The sequence below is a fragment of the Heterodontus francisci genome, chromosome 7 (assembly GCF_036365525.1).
Source record: "Heterodontus francisci isolate sHetFra1 chromosome 7, sHetFra1.hap1, whole genome shotgun sequence".
Classification (NCBI taxonomy): Eukaryota; Metazoa; Chordata; class Chondrichthyes; order Heterodontiformes; family Heterodontidae; genus Heterodontus; species Heterodontus francisci.
Genome location: NC_090377.1, coordinates 10,059,484 through 10,086,490, shown reverse-complemented (window position 1 = coordinate 10,086,490; position 27,007 = coordinate 10,059,484). Strand labels below are relative to the sequence as shown.

Below are 27,007 nucleotides of genomic sequence, written 5' to 3'. Positions count from 1 at the left end.
TCCCAAATGGATCCCAGTTATGGAAAAATCCCTCTTGTAACTCCCTGTTGAAGGTAGAGTGTCTGCAGCAGGAAGCCAAATGAAACAGTCACCCCCATGGGGACTCTTTTCACTGAGAGAGTTTCCACCTGCATTATGAAGCAGCCTCATCACGGGGGGAGACGCCCTTCGCCCAATCAAGACACCTGCCAAAAAGGGAATATACCTCATTGGGATGCTTTCTGGTACTTGAGGGAATCTCCTGATGGGAATACCATTGCTGAGGGAGCCACTCCTACAAAGGTAAAACCTTTGTCTGTCTTTCCCTGATAGGCTGAGGAACCGGGAGCCAGTGAGAAGTGACAGTCGACACTACGTGCTGGAGGGAGAGAGCGGAAGGTTTCATTTGAACATCATGGCTGTGCAACGGGCCGATTCGGGAATATACTCCTGCAAAGCCATCAATGAATACGGGACAAAGCATTGCGACGGCAAGCTGGAGGTCAAAGGTGAGAGTGAGTCTTTAGGCCCCTTCCCCACGTTTCTCGTATTCACCAAGTTCTGACAGAGAGCGATGGGGCCAATCAGTTTTATAGTTGCTGTGTAATCCTTGCCGCAGTCATACACTCGACTGAAACGCACTTAATTTGCAGAATCATGTTTCCAACTAATGGAGGGTCATTGAGAGAGTGCAGTTGATGTTTTCTATATGAGCTTTCAAAAGGCATTTCATAAAGTACCACATAATAGACTTGTTAGCAAAACTGAAACCCATGGAATGAAAGCGGCAGTGGCAATGTGGGGTATAAATCGGCTAAGGAACAGAGAGCGGAGAGTAGTGGTGAATGGTTGTTTTTCAGACTGGAGGGTTGTATACAGTAGTCCCCAGGGGATGGTATTAGGAGCACTGCAATTCTTGATATATATTAATGAGCTGGACTTGGGTGTACAGGACATAATTTCAAAGTCTGCTGATGACACAAAACTCAGAAATGTAGGAGTGAGGAGGATAGTAACAGACTTTAGGAGGACATAGACTGCTGAAGTGGGCAGACACGCGGCAGAAAAAATTTAATACAAAGAAATGTGAAATTATACATTTTGGTAGGAAGAATTAGGAGAGGCAATATGAACAAAGTGGTCCAATTTTAAAGAAGCTGCAGGAACAGAGAGACCTGGGGGTGAATTTACACAAATCTTTGAAGATGGCGGGACAAGTTAAGGAGACTGTTCAAAAAACACGAGATCCCTGGCTTTATTAATAGAGGAATAGAGTACAAGGTAAGGAAGTTATGCTTCTTCTTCTTTCTCCTTTGGCCACCTTGTCTCGAGAGACAATGGGTAAGCGCCTGGAGGTGGTCAGTGGTTTGTGGAGCAGTGCCTGGAGTGGCTATAAAGGCCAATTCTAGAGTGACAGGCTCTTCCACAGGTGCTGCAGATTAAATTGGTTGTCGGGGCTGTTACACAGTTGGCTCTCCCCTTGCGCTTCTGTCTTTTTTTCCTGCCAACAGCTAAGTCTCTTCCACTCGCCACTCTTTAGCCCCGCCTTTATGGCTGTTCGCCAGCTCTGGCGAACGCTGGCAACTGACTCCCACGACTTGTGGTCAGTGTCACAGGACTTCATGTCGCGTTTGCAGACGTCTTTAAAGCGGAGACATGGACGGCCGGTGGGTCTGATACCAGTGGCGAGCTCGCTGTACAATGTGTCCTTGGGGATCCTGCCATCTTCCATGTGGCCTCACATGGCCAAGCCATCTCAAGCACCGCTGGCTCAGTAGGGTGTATATGCTGGGGATGTTGGCTGCCTCGAGGACTTCTGCGTTGGAGATACGGTCCTGCCACCTGATGCCAAGTATTCTCCGGAGGCAGCGAAGATGGAATGAATTGAGATGTCGCTCTTGGCTGACATACGTTGTCCAGGCCTCGCTGCCTTAGAGCAAGGTACTGAGGACACAGGCTTGATACACTCGGACCTTTGTGTTCCATGTCAGTGCGCCATTTTCCCACACTCTCTTGGCCAGTCTGGACATAGCAGTGGATGCCTTTCCCATGTGCTTGTTGATTTCTGCATCGAGAGACAGGTTACTGGTGATAGTTTGAGCCTAGGTAGGTGAACTCTTGAACCACTTCCAGAGCGTGGTTGCTGATATTGATAGATGGAGCATTTCTGACGTCCTGTCCCATGATGTTCGTTTTCTTGAGGCTGATGGTTAGGCCAAATTTGTTGCAGGCAGCCGCAAACCTGTCGATGAGACTCTGCAGGCACTCTTCAGTGTGAGATGTTAAAGCAGCATCGTCAGCAAAGAGGAGTTCCCTGATGAGGACTTTCCATACTTTGGACTTTGCTCTTAGACGGGCAAGGTTGAACAACCTGCCACCTGATCTTGTGTGGAGGAAAATTCCTTCTTCAGAGGACTTGAACGCATGTGAAAGCAGCAGGGAGAAGAAAATCCCAAAAAGTGTGGGTGCGAGAACACAGCCCTGTTTCACGCCACTCAGGATAGGAAACTATGCTGAATTGTGCCTTTCATATTGTCATGGAATGAGGTGATGATACTTAGTAGCTTTGGTGGACATCCAATCTTTTCTAGTAGTCTGAAGAGACCATGTCTGCTGACGAGGTCAAAGGCTTTGCTGAGATCTTTGAAAGCAACATAGAGGGGCATCTGAAACAAAAACAAGAAATGCTGGATTCACTCAGCAGGTCTGGCAGCATCTGTGGAAAGAGAAGCAGAGTTAACGTTTCGGGTCAGTGACCCTTCTTCGGAACGTTCCGAAGAAGGGTCACTGACCCGAAACGTTAACTCTGCTTCTCTTTCCACAGATGCTGCCAGACCTGCTGAGTGAATCCAGCATTTCTTGTTTTTGTTTCAGATTTCCAGCATCCACAGTATTTTGCTTTTATTATAGAGGGGCATCTGTTGTTCATGGCATTTCTCCTGTAGCTGGCGAAGGGAGAACAGCATGTCAATGGTGAATCTCTCTGCTCGAAAGCCACACTGTGCCTCAAGGTAGACACGCTCAGCCAACTTCTGGAGCCTGTTTAAAATGACTCGAGCGAAGACTTTCCCCACTATGCTGAGCAGGGAGATTCCATGGTAGTTGTTGCAGTCATCGCAGTCACCCTTGTTCTTATAGCGGGTGATGATATTGACATCACACATGTCCTGAGGTACTGCTCCCTCATCCCAGCACAGGCAAAGCAGTTCATGGAGTGCTGAGAGTATAGCAGGCTTGGCACTATTGATTATTTCAGGGGTAATGCCTTCCTTCCCAGGGGCTTTTCCACTGGCTAGAGAATCAATGGCATCACCGAGTTCCGATTTTGTTGGCTGTTCGTCCAGCTCATCCATGACTGGCAGAGACTGGGCTGCATTGAGGGCGGTCTCAGTGACAACATTTTCCCTGGAGTACAGTTCTAGGTAGTGCTCCACCCAGTGGTCTATTCGCTTGCGTTGGTCAGTGATCGTGTCCCCTGATTTAGACTTGAAGGGGGCGATCTTCATGATGGTTGGCCCAAAAGCTCTGTTAAACTTTTATAAATCACTGGTTAGGCCTCAGTTGGAGTATTGTGTTCAATTCTGGTCACCACACTTTAGGAAGGATATCAAGGCCTTGGAGAGGATGCGGAGGAGATTTACTGGAATGGTTCCAGGGATGAGGGAGTTCAGTTAATGTGGAGAGACTGGAGAAGCTGGGATTGTTCTCCTTGGAGCAGAGAGGGTTAAGAGGAGACAAGAGCAAAATATTGTCAATGCTGGAAATCTGAAACACGAACAGAAGATGCTGGTAATACTCAGCAGGTCAGGCAGTACCTGTGGAGAGAGAAATAGAGGTAACAGAGTGGAACTTTCCTGGGCCATTGGACCCGTTATGGGGACGAGTGGGGTGAGAAAGTCCCAGAAAGTGACATCGGGTCAGGATCTTGACATGATCCCACCACCTGCCAGTTTCCCCCAGGGCAGGATTGAAGGAGATTGGGGAACCCCCTTAGTTCTGTCTGATAAGTATATAAGAAGTGGGTTGAGGATTTTAAGAGGCCAATTATTAGCTGTAGACCCTGTGCTTGGGCTCTTGCCTCCTTCAGCTGGATCTTGGCGTCCATCCCCTCTGCCCTGTGGAGCAGCATGTGGCTGAGGAGAAGGCGACTGCTGCTGCTGGTGCTGCTGGTGTAGCTCCTCCTGCTGCTGGTGCAGTTGGCGGTGATGTGGCCTGTGCTCCTGACCCTCAGCATAGGAGGAAGGTGGAAGTGCATAAGCTGCCTCCTTTCTGTGGTGCAGGCTGGCAGCAGTGCAGTGCTGAAGGTGAGTGAAGTGCAGGGCAGGTGAAGCATCTTCCAAACAGGTGACAAACACCAGTCAAGCAGTGAAAGCACTCACTGAGAGGAGAAGTTAACCAAGCTCAAGGGGAGATTTGATAAAGTTAATCAAAATTTTGAAGGGCTTTGCTAGAGTAAATAAGGAGAAAATGTTTCCAGTGACTGGAGGGTCCATAACAGAGGACACAGATTGAAGGTGAATAGAAAAAGTGACCAGAGGAAAAAAATAATTACTCGATGAGTTGTTGTGATCTGGAATGCGCTGCCTGAAAGGGCGGTGGAAGCAGATTCAATCGTAACTTTCCAGTGGGAATTGGATAAATACTTGAAAAGGAGAAATTTGCTTTGGTTCGGCTTTATTTGGAATACTGCGTGCAGTTCTGGTCGCCACATTACCAAAAGGATGTGGATGCTTTGGAGAGGGTGCAGAGGAGGTTCACCAGGATGTTGCCTGGTATGGAGGGCGCTAGCTATGAGGAGAGGTTGAGTAGATTAGGATTATTTTCATTAGAAAGACGGAGGTTGAGGGGGGACCTGATTGAGGTGTACAAAATCATGAGAGGTATAGACAGGGTGGATAGCAAGAAGCTTTTTCCCAGAGTGGGGGATTTAATTACTAGGGGTCACTAGTTCAAAGTGAGAGGAGAAAAGTTTAGGGGGGGATATGCGTGGAAAGTTCTTTACGCAGAGGGTGGTGGGTGCCTGGAACACGTTGCCAGCGGAGGTGGTAGACGCGGGCACGATAGCGTCTTTTAAGATGTATCCAGACAGATACATGAATGGGCAGGAAGCAAAGAGATACAGACCATTAGAAAATAGGCGACATGTTTAGATAGAGGATCTGGATCGGCACAGGCTTGGAGGGCCGAAGGGCCTGTTCCTGTGCTGTAACTTTCTTTGTTCTTTGTTCTTTGCAGGGTTGTGGGGAAAGAGCAGGGGAGTGGGACTAATTGTTTAACTCTTTCAAAGATATCTCATTCTTCTCCATTCTTTGTGTTTTCATATTGGTGTCTGATTGGCGGATTGGCAGGGTCTGGCTGGATAGCATTACCATGTTTTGGTATTTTCTCACTTTTCACTTGCCTGTACAATGATTTAACAGTCTGGTGGGCCGTGACGGGAACACCCCATCCCTGGCCATGATTTTCTTTCCCAGCTGATGGGGAGAGTTAGTTCTATATGGTGGGAAACCTGTGTGGCTTCTTACAAGCCTTTTTTTAATGATGGGATGTGAGCATCACTGGCAAGGCCAGCATTTATTGCCCATCCCTAATCGCCCTTGAGAATTGTGCCTTCTTGAACCACTGCAGTGCATGTGGGATGGGCTGTTAGAGAGGGAGATGTTGTTGAGCTCCTTGAGTGTTGTTGGAACTGCACCCTTCCAGGTAAGTGAAGAATGTCCCAACACACCCCTCACTTGTTCCTTGTAGTTGTTGGGCAGGCTTTGGGGAGTCAGGTGGTGAGTTACTCGCCACAGAATTCCCAGCCTCTGACCTGCTCTTGTAGCCACAGTATTTATATGGCTGGTCCACTTCAGTTGCTGGTCATTGGTAAGCCCCCAGGGTTGTTGATGACAGGGGAGCCACCCGCACCAGTCGGTCAACCGGGAATTCAGAGCCTGAATTCCAGTCTCCGCTTGCCACTAACTGTTTGGAGTGGGGATTTAGCCCTGTTTTGTCTGACTCGCAGGCAGGAATACTGCTACTGAGCAAAAGGCTGGCTCTTTGTAATGTGGTGACAGGAAGGCAGTGATATTTGGGGGAATGGGGTACAGTGATAGCTATGGGAGTAGAGGTTAATCCATGTGTCATGCAGACTGTCCACCCTCATTCAACCCCATCTCTGAACAATCATCTGCACTATTTAATAATCTAATTATCCCAGTACTTAGTTCACTGTGATAACTTGTATTAAATAGAATAATATTTGCTTGCATAACAATGGCCACTGCACTTTGCTGGGGTGAGGAGATGCCATATAAGTGCAAAGGGTTATTTTCTGAAACAAAGAACAAAGAACAGTACAGCACAGGAACAGGCCATTCGGCCCTCCAAGCCTGCGCCGATCTTGATGCCTGCCTGAACTAACACCTTCTGCACTTCCGGGGACCGTATCCCTCTATTCCCATCCTATTCATGTATTTGTTAAGATGTCTCTTAAACGTCGCTATCGTATCTGCTTCCACCACCTCCCCCGGCAGCAAGTTCCAGGAACTCATCACCCTCTGTGTAAAAAACATGCCTCACACATCCCCTCTAAACTTTGCCCCTCTCACCTTAAACCTATATCCCCTAGTAACTGACTCTTTCACCCTGGGAAAAAGCTTCTGACTATCCACTCTGTCCATGCCACTCATAACTTTGTAAACTTCTGTCATGTCGCCCTTACACCTCTGTCGTTCCAGTGAAAACAATCAGAGTTTATCCAACCTCTCATAGCTAATGCCCTCCAGACCGCGCAACATCCTGGTAAACCTCCTCTGTTACCTCTCCAAAGCCTCCACATCCTCTTCTGGTAGTGTGGCGACCAGAATTGCACGCAATATTCTAAGTGTGGCCTAACTAAAGTTCTGTACAGCTGCAGCATGACTTGCCAATTTTTATACTCTATGCCCCGACCGATGAAGGCAAGCATGCCGTATGCCTTCTTGACTACCTTGTCCACCTGCGTTGCCACTTTCAGTGACCTGTGGACCTGTACGCCCAGATCTCTCTGCCTGTCAATACTCCTAAGGGTTCTGCCATTTACTGTATACTTTCCACCTGCATTAGACCTTCCAAAATGCATTACCTCACATTTGTCCGGATTAAACTCCATCTGCCATTTCTCCACCCAAGTCTCCAACCAATCTGTATCCTGCTGTAACCTCTGACAATCCTCATCACTATCCGCAACTCCACCAACCTTTGTGTCGTCCACAAACCTACTAATCAGACCAGCTACATTTTCCTCCAAATCATTTATATATACTACAAACAGCAAAGGTCCCTGCGGAACACCACTAGTCACATCCCTCCATTCAGAAAAGCACCCTTCCACTGCTACCCTCTGTCTTCTGTGACTGAGCCAGGTTTTGTGTTGACTCAAAGCTTGTGTTCAGTTCCGTGCATGGCACCTCAGCAAGATTGCACTGGCTTTGGAAGGGGGTGCAGTGCAGATTCACCAGAATGAAATCGGGTTTAAACTATCAGGACAGGTTGCATAAACTTGGCTTGTATACCATTGAGTTTAGAAGATTACAGTATGATCTAAGATGATTAAAGGAGTTGATAGGGTAGATAGAGAGAAACTATTTTCCCTGGTGGGGAGCACAGAATGAGGGGGCACAACCTTGAAATTCGAGCCAGGCTGTTCAGGGTGATGTCAGGAAGCACTTCTTCACACAAAGGTTAGTGGAAATCTGGAACTCAAAAAAGCTGTCGATGCTGCATGTCAGTTGGAGCTTTCAAGAATGAGATTGATAGGTTTTTGTTGGATAAGGGGATCATGGGATATGGAGCAAAGGCAAATGGAAATGGAAAAGGCAGAGGAAAATAGAGCGAAGATACAGATGTGCAGATCAACCATAAGCTTACATGCTCCAGGGGGTTGAATGGCCTCCACATGTTCCTGTGTAACAGACTCGAGGGGCTGAATGGCCTCCTCCTGTTCCTATGTAACAGGCTCGTGGGGCTGAATGGCCTCCTCCTGTTCCTGTGTAACAGGCTCGAAGGGCTGAATGGCCTCCTCCTGTTCCTGTGTAACAGGTTCGAGGGGCTGAATGTCCTCCTCCTGTTCATGTGTAACAGGCTCGAGGGGCTGAATGGCCTCCTCCTTTTCCTGTGTAACAGGTTCGAGGGGCTGAATGGCATCCTCCTTTTCCTGTGTAACAGGTTCGAGGGGCTGAAAGGCCTCCTCATCTTCCTACATTCCTCTCCTTAAATCCCTGGCAAATTTAATTGCAACTTGCTCCTTGCCATAGAGTCATAGAGTTTTACAGCACAGAAACAGGCCCTTCGGCCTAACGCGCCTGGGCCGACCATCAAGCACCCGTCCTAACTAATCCCATTTCCCTGCACTTGGCCAGTAGCCTTGTATGCTATGGCGTTTCAAGTGCTCATCTAAATACTTCTTGCATGTCATGAGGGTTCCTGCCTCTACCACCTCTTCAGGCAGTGTGTTCCAGATTCCAACCACCCTCTGGGTGAAAATGTTTTTCCTCAAATCCCCTCTAAACCTCCTGCCCCTTACCTTAAATCTATGCCCCCTGGTTATTGACCTCTCCGCTGAGGGAAAAAGTTCCTTCCCAACTAATCTATCAATTCCCCTCATAATTTTGTATACCTCAATCATGTCCCCCCTCAGCCTTCTCCGCTCCAAGGAAAACAACCCCAGCCTATCCAGTCTCTCTTCATAGCTGAAATGCTCCAGCCCAGGCAACATCCTGGTGAATCTCCTCTGCACCCTCTCCAGTGCAATAACATCCTTCCTATAGTGTGGTGACCAGAACTGTACACAGTACTCCAGCTGTGGCCTAACTAGCATTTTATACATCTCCATCATAAACTCCCTGCTCTTATATTCTATGCCTCGGCTAATAAAGGCAAGTATCCTATATGCCTTCCTAACCACCTTATCGACCTGTGCTGCTGCCTTCAGTGATCTATGGACAAGCACCCCAAGGTCCCTCTGACCCTCTGTACTCCCGAGGGTCCTACCATCCATTGTATATTCCCTTGCCTTGTTAGTCCTCCCAAAATGCATCACCTCACACTTCTCAGGATTAAATTCCAATTGCCACAGCTCCGCCCATCTTACCAGCCCATCGATATCGTCCTGTAATCTAAGGCTTTCCTCCTCACTATTTACGACACCAATTTTCTTGTCATCTGTGAACTTATTGATCATACCTCCTATATTCACATCTAAATCATTAATGTACACTACAAACAGCAAGGGTCCCAGCACCGGTCCCTGTGGTACACCACTGGTCACAGGCCACCATTTACAAAAACAACCCTCAACCATCACCCTGTGCCTCCTTCCACTCAGCCAATTTTGAATCCAATTTGCCAAATTGCCCTGGATCCCATGGGCTTTTACTTTCTTTCAATTTCTTAGTCTTTGTCTTAGCCTTCAACCTGGTTCAAGATTTTCTGGGCTCGGAAGTGTGCTCACTGAAGGGGTTCCTCGTAGTTGTGGTGTTGTTTGTGTGGGGAGGTGCTGGAGTGAGTGTGTAAAGCCTGGTGAAGGATCTGTCACTTTGATTGCCTAGGGGAGTCAGAGAGGAACTTCACAAATTATCTTTTCTTCCCAAATCAGGCTGGGTTTTAATGTGGTTTTACACTTCTCACAGGAGATCACCTGGTTTGGGGTGGGGTGAGGTGGGGAGGCAAGTGTATATAGAATCATAGAATGGTTACAGCATAGAAGCAGGCCATTCAGCCCATCTTGCCTGTGCCAGCTCTCTGCAAGGGCAAATCACCTAGACCCACTTCCCAGCCTTTTCCCTATAGTCCTGCAATTTTTTTTTCTCTTCAGATAATTATCCAATTCTCTTTTGAAGACCTCGATTGAATCTGCCTCCACCAGACACTCAGGCAGTGCATTCCAGATCCTAACCACTCACTGTGTAAAAAAGTTTTCCCTCATGTCACTGTTGCGATATATGTTGTGGTTCACAAGGCATCGTGTCAGGACAGGCTAGATAGACCAGTGGGTCTTTCCAGTCCACTATTATTATCCGTCTCTGTCTGCTTGTCTGTGCTGTGATTCTTGGTGTCGTCTTCTGCTTTAACTATTCATGTGTGTGGGTCTTGTATGTGTTTGTGTGTGTTAGTATGTATGTGTGTGTGTGTCTTATGTGTATATTAGTTTGTTCGTGTGTGTTAGTATGTGTGCCAACTAACGTGGAGCAATCTGACCGAGTTTCTGTCTGCACACAGGGAGACTGAGTTAATGTGGACCCAGCTGAGCTAACGCCCGCTCTGATTGCTGCGTTCACATATTGACAACACGCAGTGTCACACTGTCTGAGAACCTTGTCCGCAGTCTTGCACAACCGACTTCAATCAACGGGACTGGGCCCACGCCTCTCACACTCCCCGGTTAAACACAAACTGACTCTGGATGGCCTTAAATAAATCCACCGTCCACTCGCCATCCTTACTGAAACCAGGGCAATGCAGAGCAAGTGTCTACACCATTTATTATCTTTGCAATTCCCCCAGCTCCCCACCCCAACAACCCCCACCCCCACTCCGCTGCCAGATACACACACTCAATCCTTCTTTCAGTGCTGGTCGCCTGGTTGAGAGGGAAGGGAGCTGGGTGACCAAAACTGAAAGGGTCAAATTACAAGTGGAAATGTTCACTTTGAGAAAGCGACTGAATTGACTGCAGTAAGGAAATGGGGAGCAGGTCCAGCTGATAGAGAGTCCTGATCCCACTGTAGTGAGCTGAGAGAATCAGGACCTGGCCTCTCGTACATGCAGGACTCTAACTGTAGTGAGCACAGAGACAGTGTCATTCTGATAGTGAGCACAGAGAGTGTGTGACTTTGATAGTGAGCAAAGAGAGTGTGTGACTCTGACAGTGAGCACAGAGAGAGTGTCACTCGGACAGTGAGCGTCGAGAGTGCATCACTCGGACAGTGAGCGTAGAGAGTGCGTCACTCTGATAGTGAGCAAAGAGAGTGTGTGACTCTGACAGTGAGCACAGAGAGAGTGTCACTCGGACAGTGAGTGCAGAGAGTGTGACACTCTGACAGTGAGCAAAGAGAGTGCGTCACTCTGACAGTGAGCGCAGAGAGTGTGCCACTCTGACAGTGAGCGCAGAGAGTGTGCCACTCTGACAGTGAGCGCAGAGAGTGTGCCACTCTGACAGTGAGCGCAGAGAGTGTGCCACTCTGACAGTGAGCGCAGAGAGTGTGCCACTCTGACAGTGAGCGCAGAGAGTGTGCCACTCTGACAGTGAGCGCAGAGAGTGTGCCACTCTGACAGTGAGCGCAGAGAGTGTGCCACTCTGACAGTGAGCACAGAGAGAGTGTCACTCGGACAGTGAGCGTAGAGAGTGCATCACTCGGACAGTGAGTGTAGAGAGTGCATCACTCGGACAGTGAGTGTAGAGAGTGCGTCACTCTGATAGTGAGCAAAGAGAGTGCGTCACTCTGACAGTGAGCGCAGAGAGTGCGCCACTCTGACAGTGAGCGCAGAGAGTGTGACACTCTGACAGTGAGTGCAGAGAGAGTGTCACTCTGATAGTGAGCAAAGAGAGTGCGTCACTCTGACAGTGAGCATAGACAGTGCATCACTCAGACAGTGAGCGTAGAGAGTGCATCACTCGGACAGTGAGCGTAGAGAGTGCGTCACTCTGATAGTGAGCAAAGAGAGTGCGTCACTCTGACAGTGAGCGCAGAGAGTGCGCCACTCTGACAGTGAGCGCAGAGAGTGCGCCACTCTGACAGTGAGCGCAGAGAGTGCGCCACTCTGACAGTGAGCGCAGAGAGTGCGCCACTCTGACAGTGAGCGCAGAGAGTGCGCCACTCTGACAGTGAGCGCAGAGAGTGCGCCACTCTGACAGTGAGCGCAGAGAGTGCGCCACTCTGACAGTGAGCGCAGAGAGTGCGCCACTCTGACAGAGAGCGCAGAGAGTGCGCCACTCTGACAGTGAGCGCAGAGAGTGCGCCACTCTGACAGTGAGCGCAGAGAGTGCGCCACTCTGACAGTGAGCGCAGAGAGTGCGCCACTCTGACAGTGAGCGCAGAGAGTGCGCCACTCTGACAGTGAGCGCAGAGAGTGCGCCACTCTGACAGTGAGCGCAGAGAGTGCGCCACTCTGACAGTGAGCGCAGAGAGTGCGCCACTCTGACAGTGAGCGCAGAGAGTGCGCCACTCTGACAGTGAGCGCAGAGAGTGCGCCACTCTGACAGTGAGCGCAGAGAGTGCGCCACTCTGACAGTGAGCGCAGAGAGTGCGCCACTCTGACAGTGAGCGCAGAGAGTGCGCCACTCTGACAGTGAGCGCAGAGAGTGCGCCACTCTGACAGTGAGCGCAGAGAGTGCGCCACTCTGACAGTGAGCGCAGAGAGTGCGCCACTCTGACAGTGAGCGCAGAGAGTGCGCCACTCTGACAGTGAGCGCAGAGAGTGCGCCACTCTGACAGTGAGCGCAGAGAGTGCGCCACTCTGACAGTGAGCGCAGAGAGTGCGCCACTCTGACAGTGAGCGCAGAGAGTGCGCCACTCTGACAGTGAGCGCAGAGAGTGCGCCACTCTGACAGTGAGTGCAGAGAGTGCGCCACTCTGACAGTGAGCGCAGAGAGTGCGCCACTCTGACAGTGAGTGCAGAGAGTGCGCCACTCTGACAGTGAGTGCAGAGAGTGCGCCACTCTGACAGTGAGTGCAGAGAGTGCGCCACTCTGACAGTGAGTGCAGAGAGTGCGCCACTCTGACAGTGAGTGCAGAGAGTGCGACACTGTGACAGTGAGTGCAGAGAGTGTGTCACTCTGACAGTGAGTGCAGAGAGTGTGTCACTCTGACAGTGAGTGCAGAGAGTGTGTCACTCTGACAGTGAGCAAAGAGAGTGTGTCACTCTGACAGTGAGCAAAGAGAGTGTGTCACTCTGACAGTGAGCAAAGAGAGTGTGTCACACTGATAGTGAGCACAGAGAGTGCGTCACTCTGATAGTGAGCACAGAGAGTCTGTCACTCCGATAGTGAACACAGAGAGTCTGTCACTCCGATAGTGAACACAGAGAGTCTGTCACTCCGATAGTGAACACAGAGAGTATGTCACTCTGACAGTGATCACAGAGAGTGTGTCACTCTGATAGTGAGCAAAGAGAGTGTGTCACTTTGATAGTGAGCAAAGAGAGTGTGTCACTCTGATAGTGAGCACAGAGAATCTGTCACTCTGACAGTGATCACAGAGAGTATGTCACTCTGACAGTGATCACAGAGAGTGTGTCACTCTGATAGTGAGCAAAGAGAGTGTGTCACTTTGATAGTGAGCAAAGAGAGTGTGTCACTCTGATAGTGAGCACAGAGAATCTGTCACTCCGATAGTGAACACAGAGAGTGCGTGACTCTGATAGTGAGCACAGAGAGTCTGTCACTCTGATAGTGAGCAAAGAGAGTGTGTGACTCTGATAGTGAGCGCTGAGTGTGTGTCACTCTGATAGTGAGCAAAGAGAGTGTGTCACTCTGACAGTGAGCACAGAGAGTGTGTCACTCTGACAGTGAGCAAAGAGAGTGTGTCACTCTGACAGTGATCACAGAGAGTATGTCACTCTGACAGTGATCACAGAGAGTGTGTGACTTTGATAGTGAGCGCTGAGTGTGTGTCACTCTGATAGTGAGCAAAGAGAGTGTGTCACTCTGATAGTGAGCAAAGAGAGTGTGTCACTCTGACAGTGATCACAGAGAGTGTGTCACTCTGACAGTGAGCAAAGAGAGTGCGTAACTCTGATAGTGAGCAAAGAGAGTGCGTGACTCTGATAGTGAGCACAGAGAGTGTGTCACTCTGATAGTGAGCAAAGAGTGAGTGTGACTCTGGTAGTGAGCACAGAGAGTCTGTCACTCTGATAGTGAACATAGAGAGTGTGTGACTCTGATAGTGAGCACAGAGAGTCTGTCACTCTGATAGTGAGCCAAGAGAGTGTGTGACTCTGATAGTGAGCGCTGAGTGTGTGTCACTCTGATAGTGAGTAAAGAGAGTGTGTCACTCTGATAGTGAGCAATGTGTGTCACTCTGATTGTGATCACAGAGAGTATGTCACTCTGACAGTGATCACAGAGAGTGTGTCACTCTGATAGTGAGCAAAGAGAGTGTGTCACTCTGATAGTGAGCAAAGAGAGTGTGTGACTCTGATAGTGAGCGCTGAGTGTGTGTCACTCTGATAGTGAGCAAAGAGAGTGTGTCACTCTGACAGTGATCACAGAGAGGGTGTCACTCTGACAGTGATCACAGAGAGTGTGTCACTCTGACAGTGAGCACTGAGAGTCTGTCACTCTGATAGTGAGCCAAGAGAGTGCGTGACTCTGATAGTGAGCGCTGAGTGTGTCTCACTCTGATAGTGAGCAAAGAGAGTGTGTGACTCTGACAGTGAGCACAGAGAGTGTGTCACTCTGACAGTGAGCACAGAGAGTGTGTCACTCTGACAGTGAGCACAGAGAGTGTGTCACTCTGACAGTGAGCACAGAGAGTGTGTCACTCCGATAGTGATCACAGAGAGTGTGTCACTCCGATAGTGATCACAGAGAGTGTGTCACTCCGACAGTGATCACAGAGAGTGTGTCACTCCGACAGTGATCACAGAGAGTGTGTCACTCCGACAGTGATCACAGAGAGTGTGTCACTCCGACAGTGATCACAGAGAGTGTGTCACTCCGACAGTGATCACAGAGAGTGTGTCACTCCGACAGTGATCACAGAGAGTGTGTCACTCTGATAGTGAGCAAAGAGGGTGAGTGACACTGACAGTGATCACAGAGAGTGTGTCACTCCGACAGTGATCACAGAGAGTGTGTCACTCCGACAGTGATCACAGAGAGTGTGTCACTCCGACAGTGATCACAGAGAGTGTGTCACTCCGACAGTGATCACAGAGAGTGTGTCACTCCGACAGTGATCACAGAGAGTGTGTCACTCCGACAGTGATCACAGAGAGTGTGTCACTCCGACAGTGATCACAGAGAGTGTGTCACTCCGACAGTGATCACAGAGAGTGTGTGACTCCGACAGTGATCACAGAGATTGTGTGACTCCGACAGTGATCACAGAGATTGTGTGACTCCGACAGTGATAAAAGAGAGTGTGTGACTCCGATAGTGATCACAGAGAGTGTGTGACTCCGATAGTGAGCACAGAGAGTCTGTCACTCTGATCGTGAGCAAAGAGGGTGCGTGACACTGATAGTGAGCACGGAGAGTCTGTCACTGTGACAGTGAGCGCAGAGACTGTGTCACTCTGACAGTGAGTACAGAGAGTGCGTCACTCTGACAGTGAGTACAGAGAGTGCGTCACTCTGACAGTGAGTACAGAGAGTGCGTCACTCTGATACTGAGCAAAGAGAGTGCGTGACTCTGATAGTGAGCGCAGAGTGTGTGTCACTCTGATAGTGAGCAAAGAGAGTGTGTGACTCTGACAGTGAGTGCAGAGAGTGTGACACTCTGACAGTGAGTGCAGAGAGTGTGACACTCTGACAGTGAGCGCAGAGAGTGTGTCAATCTGACAGTGAGCGCAGAGAGTGTGACACTCTGACAGTGAGCGCAGAGTGTGTGTCACTCTGACAGTGAGTACAGAGAGTGTGTGACTCTGACAGTGAGCGCAGAGTGTGTGTCACTCTGATAGTGAGCAAAGAGAGTGTGTGACTCTGACAGTGAGCACAGAGAGTGCGTGACTCTGACAGTGAGCACAGAGAGTGTGTCACTCTGACAGTGAGCACAGAGAGTGTGTCACTCTGACAGTGAGCGCAGAGGGTGTGGAACCAGTTTACAGTGAGTTTCAAGAGTGCTAAATCATAACGTTCAGCACTGAGTGATGGTGTGTGGTCCAGTCTGGAGATGAGGCTAGCCCTTGTTTGTCAGTTTGCTGGCTAGTATATCCTACACTCGATGGGCCGAATAGCTTCCTTCAGTGCCATAATGACTTTATGGTTGTGAAGGATATGATCAATGTACTAGAATCCAAACTGGAATGTTCATGTGCCTGCAATGGTCAGGTGTTCAGTGCTAGTCATTCACTCAGCCTTGAGGATGTTGTTTCTTGTACATCATCAACTCCTGATTCATAACCCGCTCATTTACATAGTTAATCCAGGTAAATCACTTTAGGAAGGATATCAAGGCCTTGGAGAAGGTGCAGAGGAGATTTACTAGAATGGTAACTGGGATGAGAGAGTTCCGTTGTGTGGGGAGATTGGAGAAGCTGGGATTGTACTCCTTAAAGCAGAGATGAGCTATGGAGAGATTTAATAGAAGTGTTCACAATTATGATGGGTTTTGATAAGTAAATAAGGAGAACCGGATTCCACTGGCAGATCAGTCGGTAACCAAAAGGGCACAGGTTAAAGTTAATTGGCAAAAAGTCCAAGGGGAGGAATTTTTTTTTTACACAGTGAGTTGTTGTGATCTGGAACGCGCTGCCTGAAAGGGCGGTGGAAGCAAATTCAATAGTAACTTTCAAAAGGGAATTGGATAAATACTTGAAAAGGAAAAATTTGCTGGGCTCGGGGAACAAGCAGGAGAGTGGGACTACTTGGATAGCACTTTGAAAGATCCAGCACAGGCACAATGGGCTGAATGGCCACCTTCTGTGTTGAAGGATTCCATGAAAACTGTTCGCTGAAATGAAAGGTTCTGACACCAAGGCCGATTTAGGTAGTTAGGAGTAAGGAAGGAAGACATGTGGAACAAGTTATTCCAAAAGGACGTTATGAAACAAATTCCGAGGGAATGACATTGGAGCAGAGTGTGTTGGTTCAAAGACAACTCAATGTGTTTCTGGACGGAAAGGATTGAGAGATGTGGTAAGAAGATAGTTAGGTTGGAGTTTATCAGAAAAGGCTGAGTTTGTTGGACCTAAAGGCTTGTTCATGCTCCTAATGAAAAATTATTTTATGTTATTGGTGGAGACTGATTGAAGATCTGAATTCAGGATGTTTTGAGGTGGCCATGGGGACAAGGAGAGAGACAGAGTTTCTAGTGGGTAATAAATGCTCATCAACTTATGCGGCCTATGGATGAGGCTGGGCCTCTCCCACAGTGCTTCCTCCTTCCCCTCTTCCCCACACTCACACCATCCCAGAACTTGCTTTTGCTCAGGTTTCCCTCTTGAAAAAGGTTAATGGGATGGGCTGGGGTGAGGGGAGGGGTCCCGAACTGAACCTGCAGCCGTGCAATTTGCCAAGGCCTGGGCAATCATGTCAAGTAGAGCCATGGCAACGAGAGATCTTTGACCGTCACTCATGTCACGTGCATTGTTGCGGGCGAAACATCTGTCAGCAACCCCCTCCCTCAGCTGTCCTAGACACAATGCCACATCTAGCATGGGTTACGATGGGAATTGGAGATCAGAACTTAGCTTACTGCTACCAAGATTTGGGTGACCTCCTGATCGGATTTGGAAGACACTGAGTTCGACACACTTACATTCTTTGCCAAAAAAATCAGGTGTAGACGTAGATACTGAAATTCTGTTAAACCTCACTGAACAGTTCCTTCAAGTAGGGAGTTCTGAGAAGATTCGGCCTGTGATGGTTGTGACGGTTGTACTAATGTTACAGATAGTGAGGTCTTGAGCCCAGTTCCTGTTGCTGTGTAACAGTGCATTCCCTGCCTTAATAAACTGGGTCAGACTCCTTGCTGAGTGCTGGATGCTTTCTACAAGATGCTACAAGCGGTTTTAATTAGCCTGGTTGGTTTATTGCAGCTGTGAGCGACACAGGCCAGCTCACTCAACATCTGTCCAATTCTTGGCCAAGGGAACTCCTGCTCCACCACGTGAAGGTGAATTGGAAACACAGTCCATCTGTGATTGTACAATGCCAGGAAAGGATTCCGTCTTTGCATTTGCCCCTTCCCCAAGTCCCTCACTGCTGAGTGAAACTGCTCCCGAATCGCTGACAAAATGAAAATCATAAAAACAGGCAGTTTATCTGAGCATCTGTTGTAATTTTTAACCTTTTCTCCTGCCAGTTCTCTGGAGAGAGAGGGGGGCGGGGGTGAAGAATAGACATTAGTTTGTGGTGAAATAACGAGACAATTGATTTGAGGAGTATTTAATGATGGTCTTCACCTTCTGACCTCATGGTGAATCATAGTTCCCCTCCTAGCACAGTCAAACAGAGTAAACTTTGACCGCCGATGCTCTTAGTCAAAGACCAAAAATATCGAGTGGACTGTTCATGTGAAGTTCTGGTGACCAGGTTAGCAGTAACACAATGTTGACTGTCATCAGGTGGCTGTAGTTGTCCATTTGTGTCTGGCTGTTGTTTAATAACCCATAGCTTTGAAGAACTAATCGTTACTGCAACATAGACCTCAAACGCAGCCAGTGTTAGACTATTCCAGGGTGTTCTATTAAATGATACTTGTGCTTCGTGTCTTCTTGTTAATGTCACACGTCTATGTAACTGTACAATTTACTGTGTTAATACCTGCAGCCTTCTGAATAACTTAACCAATGCTGTAGACTGTACTTTATTTGTCCAGGTGAGTTTGTGAAGAATTCCTCTGCCCTCCACCACCTCGCCAACCTCCCTCCGCACACGACCGCTCCCCCCCCCACCCACCCATCATTTACAAGTGCACATCGTGAACTGTCCACCCTGTAATCTAGTGTGTTTTACCTGAATCCCACATTCTTAAACAAGCCATTAACTTCGAAAACAGGTGTCCACTTCATCAACGAGGGAATTAAGTTGGCCAAGGGAATTATAAAAATTAGTTTGTTGCAAAAGTCTTGTAAATCACCTTTGTCTGTCATAGAATCACAGAATGATACAGCAGAGATGGAGGCCATTCATCCCATTCTGCCAGTTTTACAAGCAGTGAGATAATGACCAGATAATCTGTTTTTTTAGTGATGTTGGCTGAGGGACATGTATTGGTCAGGACACCGGGGAGAACTCCGATTCACTTCTTCGAAATAGTGGCCGCAGGATCTTTGTGTCCACCTGAGAGGTCAAACAGGGCCTCAGTTTAACTTTTCATCCAAAAGACGGTATCTCCATCAGTGCAGCACTCCCTCAGGACTGACCCTCTGACAGTGCAGCACTCCCTCAGTACTGACCCTCTGACAGTGCAGCACTCCCTCAGTACTGACCCTCTGACAGTGCAGCACTCTCTCAGTACTGACCCTCTGACAGTGCAGCACTCCCTCAGGACTGACCCTCTGACAGTGCAGCACTCCCTCAGTACTGACCCTCTGACAGTGCAGCACTCCCTCAGTACTGACCCTCTGACAGTGCAGCACTCTCTCAGTACTGACCCTCTGACAGTGCAGCACTCCCTCAGTACTGACCCTCTGACAGTGCAGCACTCTCTCAGTACTGGCCCTCTGACAGTGCAGCACTCCCTCAGTACTGACCCTCTGACAGTGCAGCACTCCCTCAGTACTGACCCTCTGACAGTGCAGCACTCCCTCAGTACTGACCCTCTGACAGTGCAGCACTCTCTCAGTACTGACCCTCTGACAGTGCAGCACTCCCTCAGTACTGACCCTCTGACAATGCAGCGCTCCCTCAGTACTGGCCCTCTGATAGTGCAGCACTCCCTCAGTACTGACCCTCCGACACTGCAGCACTCCCTCAGGACTGACCCTCTGACAGTGCAGCACTCCCTCAGTACTGATCCTCTGACAGTGCAGCACTCCCTCAGTATGACCCTCTGACAGTACAGCACTCCCTCAGTACTGATCCTCTGACAATGCAGCACTCCCTCAGTACTGACCCTCTGATAGTACAGCACTCCCTCAGTACTGACCCTCCGACAGCGTAACGCTCCCTCAGTACTGACCCTCTGACAGTGCAGCACTCCCTCAGTACTGTCCCTCCAACAGTGCAGCACTCCCTCAGTCCTGACCCTCCGACAGCATAATGCTCCCTCAGTACTGACCCTCTGATAGTACAGCACTCCCTCAGTACTGACCCTCCGACAGCGTAATGCTCCCTCAGTACTGACCCTCTGACAGTGCAGCACTCCCTCAGTACTGTCCCTCCAACAGTGCAGCACTCCCTCAGTACTGACCCTCTGACAGCGTAACGCTCCCTCAGTACTGACCCTCTGACAGTGCAGCACTCCCTCAGTACTGACCCTCCGACAGCGTAACGCTCCCTCAGTACTGACCCTCTGACAGTGCAGCACTCCCTCAGTACTGACCCTCCAACAGTGCAGCACTCCCTCAGTCCTGACCCTCCGACAGTGTAACGCTCCCTCAGTACTGACCCTCTGACAGTGCAGCACTCCCTCAGTACTGTCCCTCCAACAGTGCAGCACTCCCTCAGTACTGACCCTCTGACAGCGTAACGCTCCCTCAGTACTGACCCTCTGACAGTGCAGCACTCCCTCAGTACTGACGCTCCCTCAGTACTGACCCTCTGACAGTGCAGCACTCCCTCAGTACTGACCCTCCAACAGTGCAGCACTCCCTCAGTCCTGACCCTCCGACAGCGTAACGCTCCCTCAGTACTGACCCTCTGACAGTGCAGCACTCCCTCAGTACTGTCCCTCCAACAGTGCAGCACTCCCTCAGTACTGACCCTCTGACAGCGTAACGCTCCCTCAGTACTGACCCTCTGACAGTGCAGCACTCCCTCAGTACTGACCCTCCGACAGCGTAACGCTCCCTCAGTACTGACCCTCTGACAGTGCAGCACTCCCTCAGTACTGACCCTCTGACAGTGCAGCACTCCCTCAGTACTGACCCTCTGACAGTGCAGCACTCCCTTAGTTCTGACCCTCCAACAGTGCAGTGTGTATATTCTATCTCTCTCATATTTGGACACATTCACACACTTATTACACGAACAGTGCGCACACACTCGCACAAAGTTACTGACATGCACACTCGCTCTGACAAACACGCACCTGGTCACATAGATATTCACTCACTTGCACTCACATGAATTGAATATGGGTGGTGGGATGGTGGGATGCGAGTGAGTTATCCTCCAGACCCATGTATTTGATCAGTGGTCTTTGTGGTTACAAGGCGAACCCATTGCGATGTTGGTTTAGGGGAGGAGGGGGGTACCTCCGGAAGGATATACTGGAGAGGGTACAGAATATATTCACCAGAGTTTAAATGGTTAAATTTTAATGGCAGGTTGCATAAATTTGGCTTCCCTTGCATTTAGCAAATTGAGGGGTGATCTGATCAAGGTCTTTAAAATAATTAAAAATCTTACAGCACAGGAAGGGACCATTCGGCCCATCTTGCCTGTGCTGGTCCTTTTAAAGAGTTCGCCCATTGCTCTCATGCTGCCACTATTAAGAGAACTAATGCTAATTGTAGGACTCTCTCTAAAGTGTATCATCAGCAGAACCCTTTCTTGTGAATTAGCTTTACAAACTCAGTGTCCTCCTCTTCATTGCCATAGATTTGAAGCTCCAAGTTAGTGGGGTAAAATTGTCCCCTCCTGACTTAACCCTCCGCCCCGCCCCATTCCCCGCATGGAGCCTCGCTCCACACGATGGCAGAGTTGGGACAATTGTGTCGTGGTCGCTGTGTCCAAATTTCATGATTTTCCACTCATTACAATTAATAATTAATCCTTATTTTTTATTTATTCTTTTATTTTCTGTGAGCATCACTGGCCAGGCCAGCATTTATTGCCCATTCCTAATTGTCCTTGAGAAGGTGGTGGTGAGCTGCCTTCTTGAACCGCTGCAGTCCATTTGGGGTAGGTACACCCACAGTGCTGTTAGGAAGGGAGTTCCCGGATTTTGACCCAGCGACAGTGAAGGAACGGCGATATCGTTCCAAGTCAGGATGGTGTGTGACTTGGAGGGGAACTTACAGGTGTTGGTGTTCCCAGGTATTTGCTGCCCTTGTTCTTCTAGTTGGTAGAGGTAGCGGGTTTGGAATGTTGTATTCAATTGTGGGCACTGCACTTTAGGAATGTTTGAGAAGATTTACTAGAATGGTACCAGGGGTGAGGAACTTCAGTTAATGTGGAGAGACTGGAGAAGCTGGGATTGTTCTCCTTAGAGCAGAGAAGGTTAAGGGGAGATTTAATAGAGGCGTTGAAAATCATGAGAAAGTTTGATCGAGTAAATAAGGAGAAACTGTTTCCCGTGGCAGGTGGGCCTTTAACCAGAGGACACATTTTAAGATGATTGGCAAGTGAACCAGAGAGGGGGAGATGAAGAGACATTTTTTTACACAGCGAGTTGTGATCTGGAACGCACTGCCTGAAAGGGCGGTGGAAGCAGATTCAATAGTAACTTGCAAAAGGGAATTGCATAAATACTTGAAAAGAAGAAATTTGCAGTGTTGTGGGGAAAGGGCAGGGATTAATTGTATAGCTTGTTCAAAGAGCCAGTACAGGCACAATGGGCTGAATGACCTCCTTCTGTGCTGTATCACTTTACAATCCCACCAAAACATCAGCTGCAGTGAATCGCACTTTTTAAATCCATTTTATTTTCCAACCTTTTCATTCCTTTTTCTCGAGCACTGCCAACCCTGGCAGCGTACAATCTGTTTGTGATGTCTTTCTTGTGATATAAACTCCTGCTGTGCAACCTTTTAAGATTCATCTAGAGACATCACTGAAATGCTTTAATAAAGTGTGAATGTTTGAGAGGTGTTAGCCCGTGAATACTTAGAATATATACATATATTTTCATGTTATTGCTCGTGTTCTTGTTACAGTTTGATGATGATACTTGGTCGGGGGTCAGTGTTCACACTCTGACCCTTTGACCTTTGGGAACAGTTGGAAGAAATGGAGAGATTTTTCTAAGCACTAACCAAAGTCTAATATTCAAAATGCAGTGTGAAATGTTTAGCTTCACCAGATGCTGCTGGTTCTATCTGAATTGTAAAAGCATCTTTAAGATCTGGGAGTCCATGTGAAGTGGCTTGCTTTGTGCAAAGCAAGCGTGTGGTCCTGGCAAGGATGATGAGTCCATGGAGTTGGCACTCAACATTGCCGGCAGGGCTGAGTTTGCGAAATGTTTTGCTCGTCATTCCTTCTCTCTATTCATGTTTATTAGTGTATAGAACCTGGTCTGTGGAGATACAGTGACAATTTGTAAGAAAAAGCACACTTTTTAGTAAAAACAAAATCCAATAAAATATTTGAAAAACTGCAGACCAAGCACAATGGTGTCATTTCTTACATCTATGCTTAAGAATAAAAACCTAGTAAGATTAAGATGGTACATCTCAGCTTTCACAGTTATCTCATTCTCTTGCCCTTGGCTTTGTGTCTATCCGCCATCCATCATCCACCAATCCTCGTCCACCGATCCACGTCCACCATTCCTCGTCCACCAATCCTCGACCACCATTCCTCGTCCACCGATCCTCGACCACCATTCCTCGTCCACCGATCCTCGACCACCATTCCTCGTCCACCGACCCTCGTCCACCGACCCTTGTCCACCAATCCTCGACCACCAATCCTCGACCACCAATCCTCGTCCACCAATCCTCGTCCACCGATCCTCGACCACCATTCCTCGTTCACCATTCCTCGTTCACCGATCCTCGTCCACCATTCCTCGTCCACCATTCCTCGTCCACCATCCCTCGTCCACCATCCCTCGTCCACCATCCCTCGTCCACCATCCCTCGTCCACCATCCCTCGTCCACCATTCCTCGTCCACCAACCCTCGTCCACCAACCCTCGTCCACCAACCCTCGTCCACCAACCCTCGTCCACCAACCCTCGTCCACCAACCCTCGTCCACCAACCCTCGTCCACCAACCCTCGTCCACCAACCCTCGACCACCAACCCTCGACCACCAACCCTCGTCCACCAACCCTCGTCCACCAACCCTCGTCCACCAATCCTCGTCCACCAATCCTCGTCCACCAATCCTCGTCCACCAATCCTCGTCCACCAATCCTCGTCCACCAATCCTCGACCACCAATCCTCGACCACCAATCCTCGACCACCAATCCTCGACCACCATTCCTCGTCCACCAATCCTCGTCCACCAGTCATCATCCCAGAAGTCCAATGAAATAGGAAAGTATGCCCACAATATTTTGACAAAGTTGGGGAATGCAGGAATGTTCCAAGAATGATTGCCGACCTGCACTTTTGACTATATTCACTATCTATCTATTATATACTAAATGCAGTGTGCGATCATAACGTTCCAATGGTATTGTGGCCATTGGTGGCTCTGACAGAGTAACATTATGTGACACATTCAGTCCAGTGGCTTCACATAACATTACATGATCATCAATCAACTGATCTAAACTACTCCTCTGATATCTTTCTTTCTTCCCTTCCTTCTCTCCCTCTTTCCCTTTCTTCCTCACTCCCTCCTTCCCTTCTCACCTTCCTTCCCTCCCTCCTTCCTTTCCTCTCTCCTTCCTTTCCTCTCACGCTCTGACTGCCAGCTTGCCTCCTCAGTGCCTGCAGCTCACTGGCCTCAATGTGTGCCTCAAATTAAAATCAGCCCCAACATGTGTAATCATCTGCTAACTGGAACTGTTTGGTTCTTTTAAAGAGGTTAGTGTCTCACTTAAAAATGCAGACAACATCCGTGCGATAATGTGCAAAAATTGATTCAGATCCATTTGTGTAAATAACTGGAGGGTTGACAACCCTTTGATGATGGTGATTCTAAGACTCAGAATTTTGAGGAGAAACTCACACTCCTTATCTTGCCTGACTTGGAGAAAAATTTGAGAAAATTGGGAAGAATGAGACGATTCCCATTTTTCAAATGTTGAGAGAAACAGAGATCAGAAGAGAAAAATTAGAAATGTCAAACAACTTTTGGATTTGAACGAATTTCTTTTGTCTCACAGAATGCACCCCCCCTCCCCCCACCTATTTTCATCGCTCCACCATTGGCCTAAGCTGTGGAATTCCCTTCCTAAACCTCTCCGCCTCTCTCTCCTTTAAGACGCTTCTTAAAAACCCACCTCTTTGACCAAGCTTTTGGTCATCTATCCGAATATCTTAAATGTCGCCTGCGAAGAGCCTTGGTGATGTTTGACTGCGATAAAGGTGTTATACCAATGCAAGTTGTTGTTGGCTGCCTTTGGGGCATCAAGGAGAAATTTCGCAGACTATCCTCTGTCCTGGCAGTTTTTTTTCTGCAGTTGTTCACTCAATTAAGAAGATTGGAGAGAGTCCCTGGCGTGACATAAGGGGATACGAGGGCAGTGCGCAGAAAAAGGCATTGAAGTGGATGATCAGCCATGATCGTATTGAATAGCAGAGCAGACTCGATGGGCTGAATGGCCTACTCCTGCTGCTATGTTCCTATGTGATATGACAGGTGGCCCCTTGTGACAGATGTGGGAAAAAGTGTCAACCAAGGTGTCAGCCTTGGATGAGTGGTAGTGTTCTTGATCTGAGTCTGAAGGTCATGTGAACTACTAGTGTGAGGAAAAGAGAATCAGATCAAGGGATCTTCATTAGCGGGTATGTGGAGCAGGATCCCAGTTAAGGCTAAGCTGGATAACTCTTGAGAAAGAAGATGGATAAAAATCTGTTTTGACGTCTGATTGGAGGCCATTTTGTGCTGAAATGAGGAGAAATTTCTTCACTCACTGAATCTTTGGAATTCTCTATCCCAGAGAGCTGTAGATGCTCAGTCATTGAGTATATTCAAGACAGAGTCTGATAGATTTTTCAGCACTAAGGGAATTAAGGAATATGGGGATAGTGCAAGAAGGTGGAGTTGAGGTAGAAGATCAGCTGTGATCTTATTGAATGGGAGAGCAGGCTTGAGGGAAGATGAAAACCAAAAGCCGATGTCAGGCAGTTTAAGTCCCTGCAAGGATTATACACTGTCCAAATTGAAATCGATTCCAGAGGCTTGAGCCCATAGTTCAGGCTGACACTCCCAATGCAGGACTGAGTGAGTGCTGCACTGTCAGCGATGTCGTCTGTCCTCTCAAGTGGGCATAAAAGATCCCATGACACTATTTGGAGGAAGAGCACTGGCCCTAGGGTTTTTGTCAAAGGCGCCTCCACCAGTGCTTAGTACCGTACTAGAGTGTCGGCCTGGATTATAGGATCAAATTTCTGAATTCTATTGCAAGTAAGACAGCGTATGACTCCCACAAGGACTCGACCTCTTTGACATTAGCTTCATGTTGACATTTATGCCTTCAACCAATATCACTAAACAGACCAGATTGTCTGCCATGACTACATTGCTATTTGTGGGATCTTTCTGTGTGCAAATTGGCTGCCACAGGTCCTTCATTCCAACAGTGACTAAACTTCAAAGGTCCTGTTTTTTTTAGTTGTAAAGCGCTTTAGGATGTCCTGTAGGTAAAGGTGCTAAAGAAATGTTTGTTCATTCTTTTTTCTTTCCTATATTTGTCAGCAACATTTTAAGAACATTAAGAAAGCCTGGAATAAGAAAAAGTCTATTCGATATCGCTTCTCACAGACCATGTACAAGGTGCTCTGCTATGAGCCTGACCAATCTACTGGCCTTCCATCACCCAAAACCATATCTATTTAATCTCCCTGGTCCCCAAAGATAATAAGATTCCAGAATATTCATCTATTCACATCTCCACTATTCAACCCTGGACTACTGTCCTTCAAAGACACCATCATCCCCCATTCAGCTACATGTGAACCATTATAACATCTGGGGTATTTAATAAGAACATAGGAAATATGAACTGGAGGAGGCCATTTGGCCCCCTCAAACCTGCTGTCCCATTCGATAAGATCACAGCTGATCTTCTACCTCAACTCCACGTTCTTGCACTATCCCCATATTCCTTAAGTCCCTTAGTGCTCAAAAATCTATCAGACTCTGTCTTGAATATACTCAACAACTGAGCATCTACAGCTGTCTGGGATAGATCATTCCGAAGATTCAATGAATTCAGTGGCCTGTTGTTTGCTCATCTTTGATCATTTTCTTTCTCTACACGCCGACATTAACCATTACTTTACCAGAGTGATATGTTTCCCTCCAGGGCCTCACCCCTCCCTATCTCTGTAGCCTGCTCAAGCCCTACAATCCTCCGAGAACCTCTGCACTCCTCCAATTCTGGCCTCATGTCTG

The 27,007-nt window shown here is 48.3% G+C and overlaps 1 protein-coding gene across 1 annotated transcript in view; it reads left to right on the top strand.

The window, feature by feature from the left end:
• Nucleotides 1-27,007, top strand: part of spega (striated muscle enriched protein kinase a) — a 684,640-nt gene that overhangs the window by 118,675 nt on the left and 538,958 nt on the right. Inside the window, exon 13 of the mRNA XM_068034685.1 lies at nucleotides 313-488. Within this exon, the coding sequence (XP_067890786.1) occupies nucleotides 313-488 (176 nt within the window). The remainder of the gene's footprint in view (nucleotides 1-312; nucleotides 489-27,007) is intronic.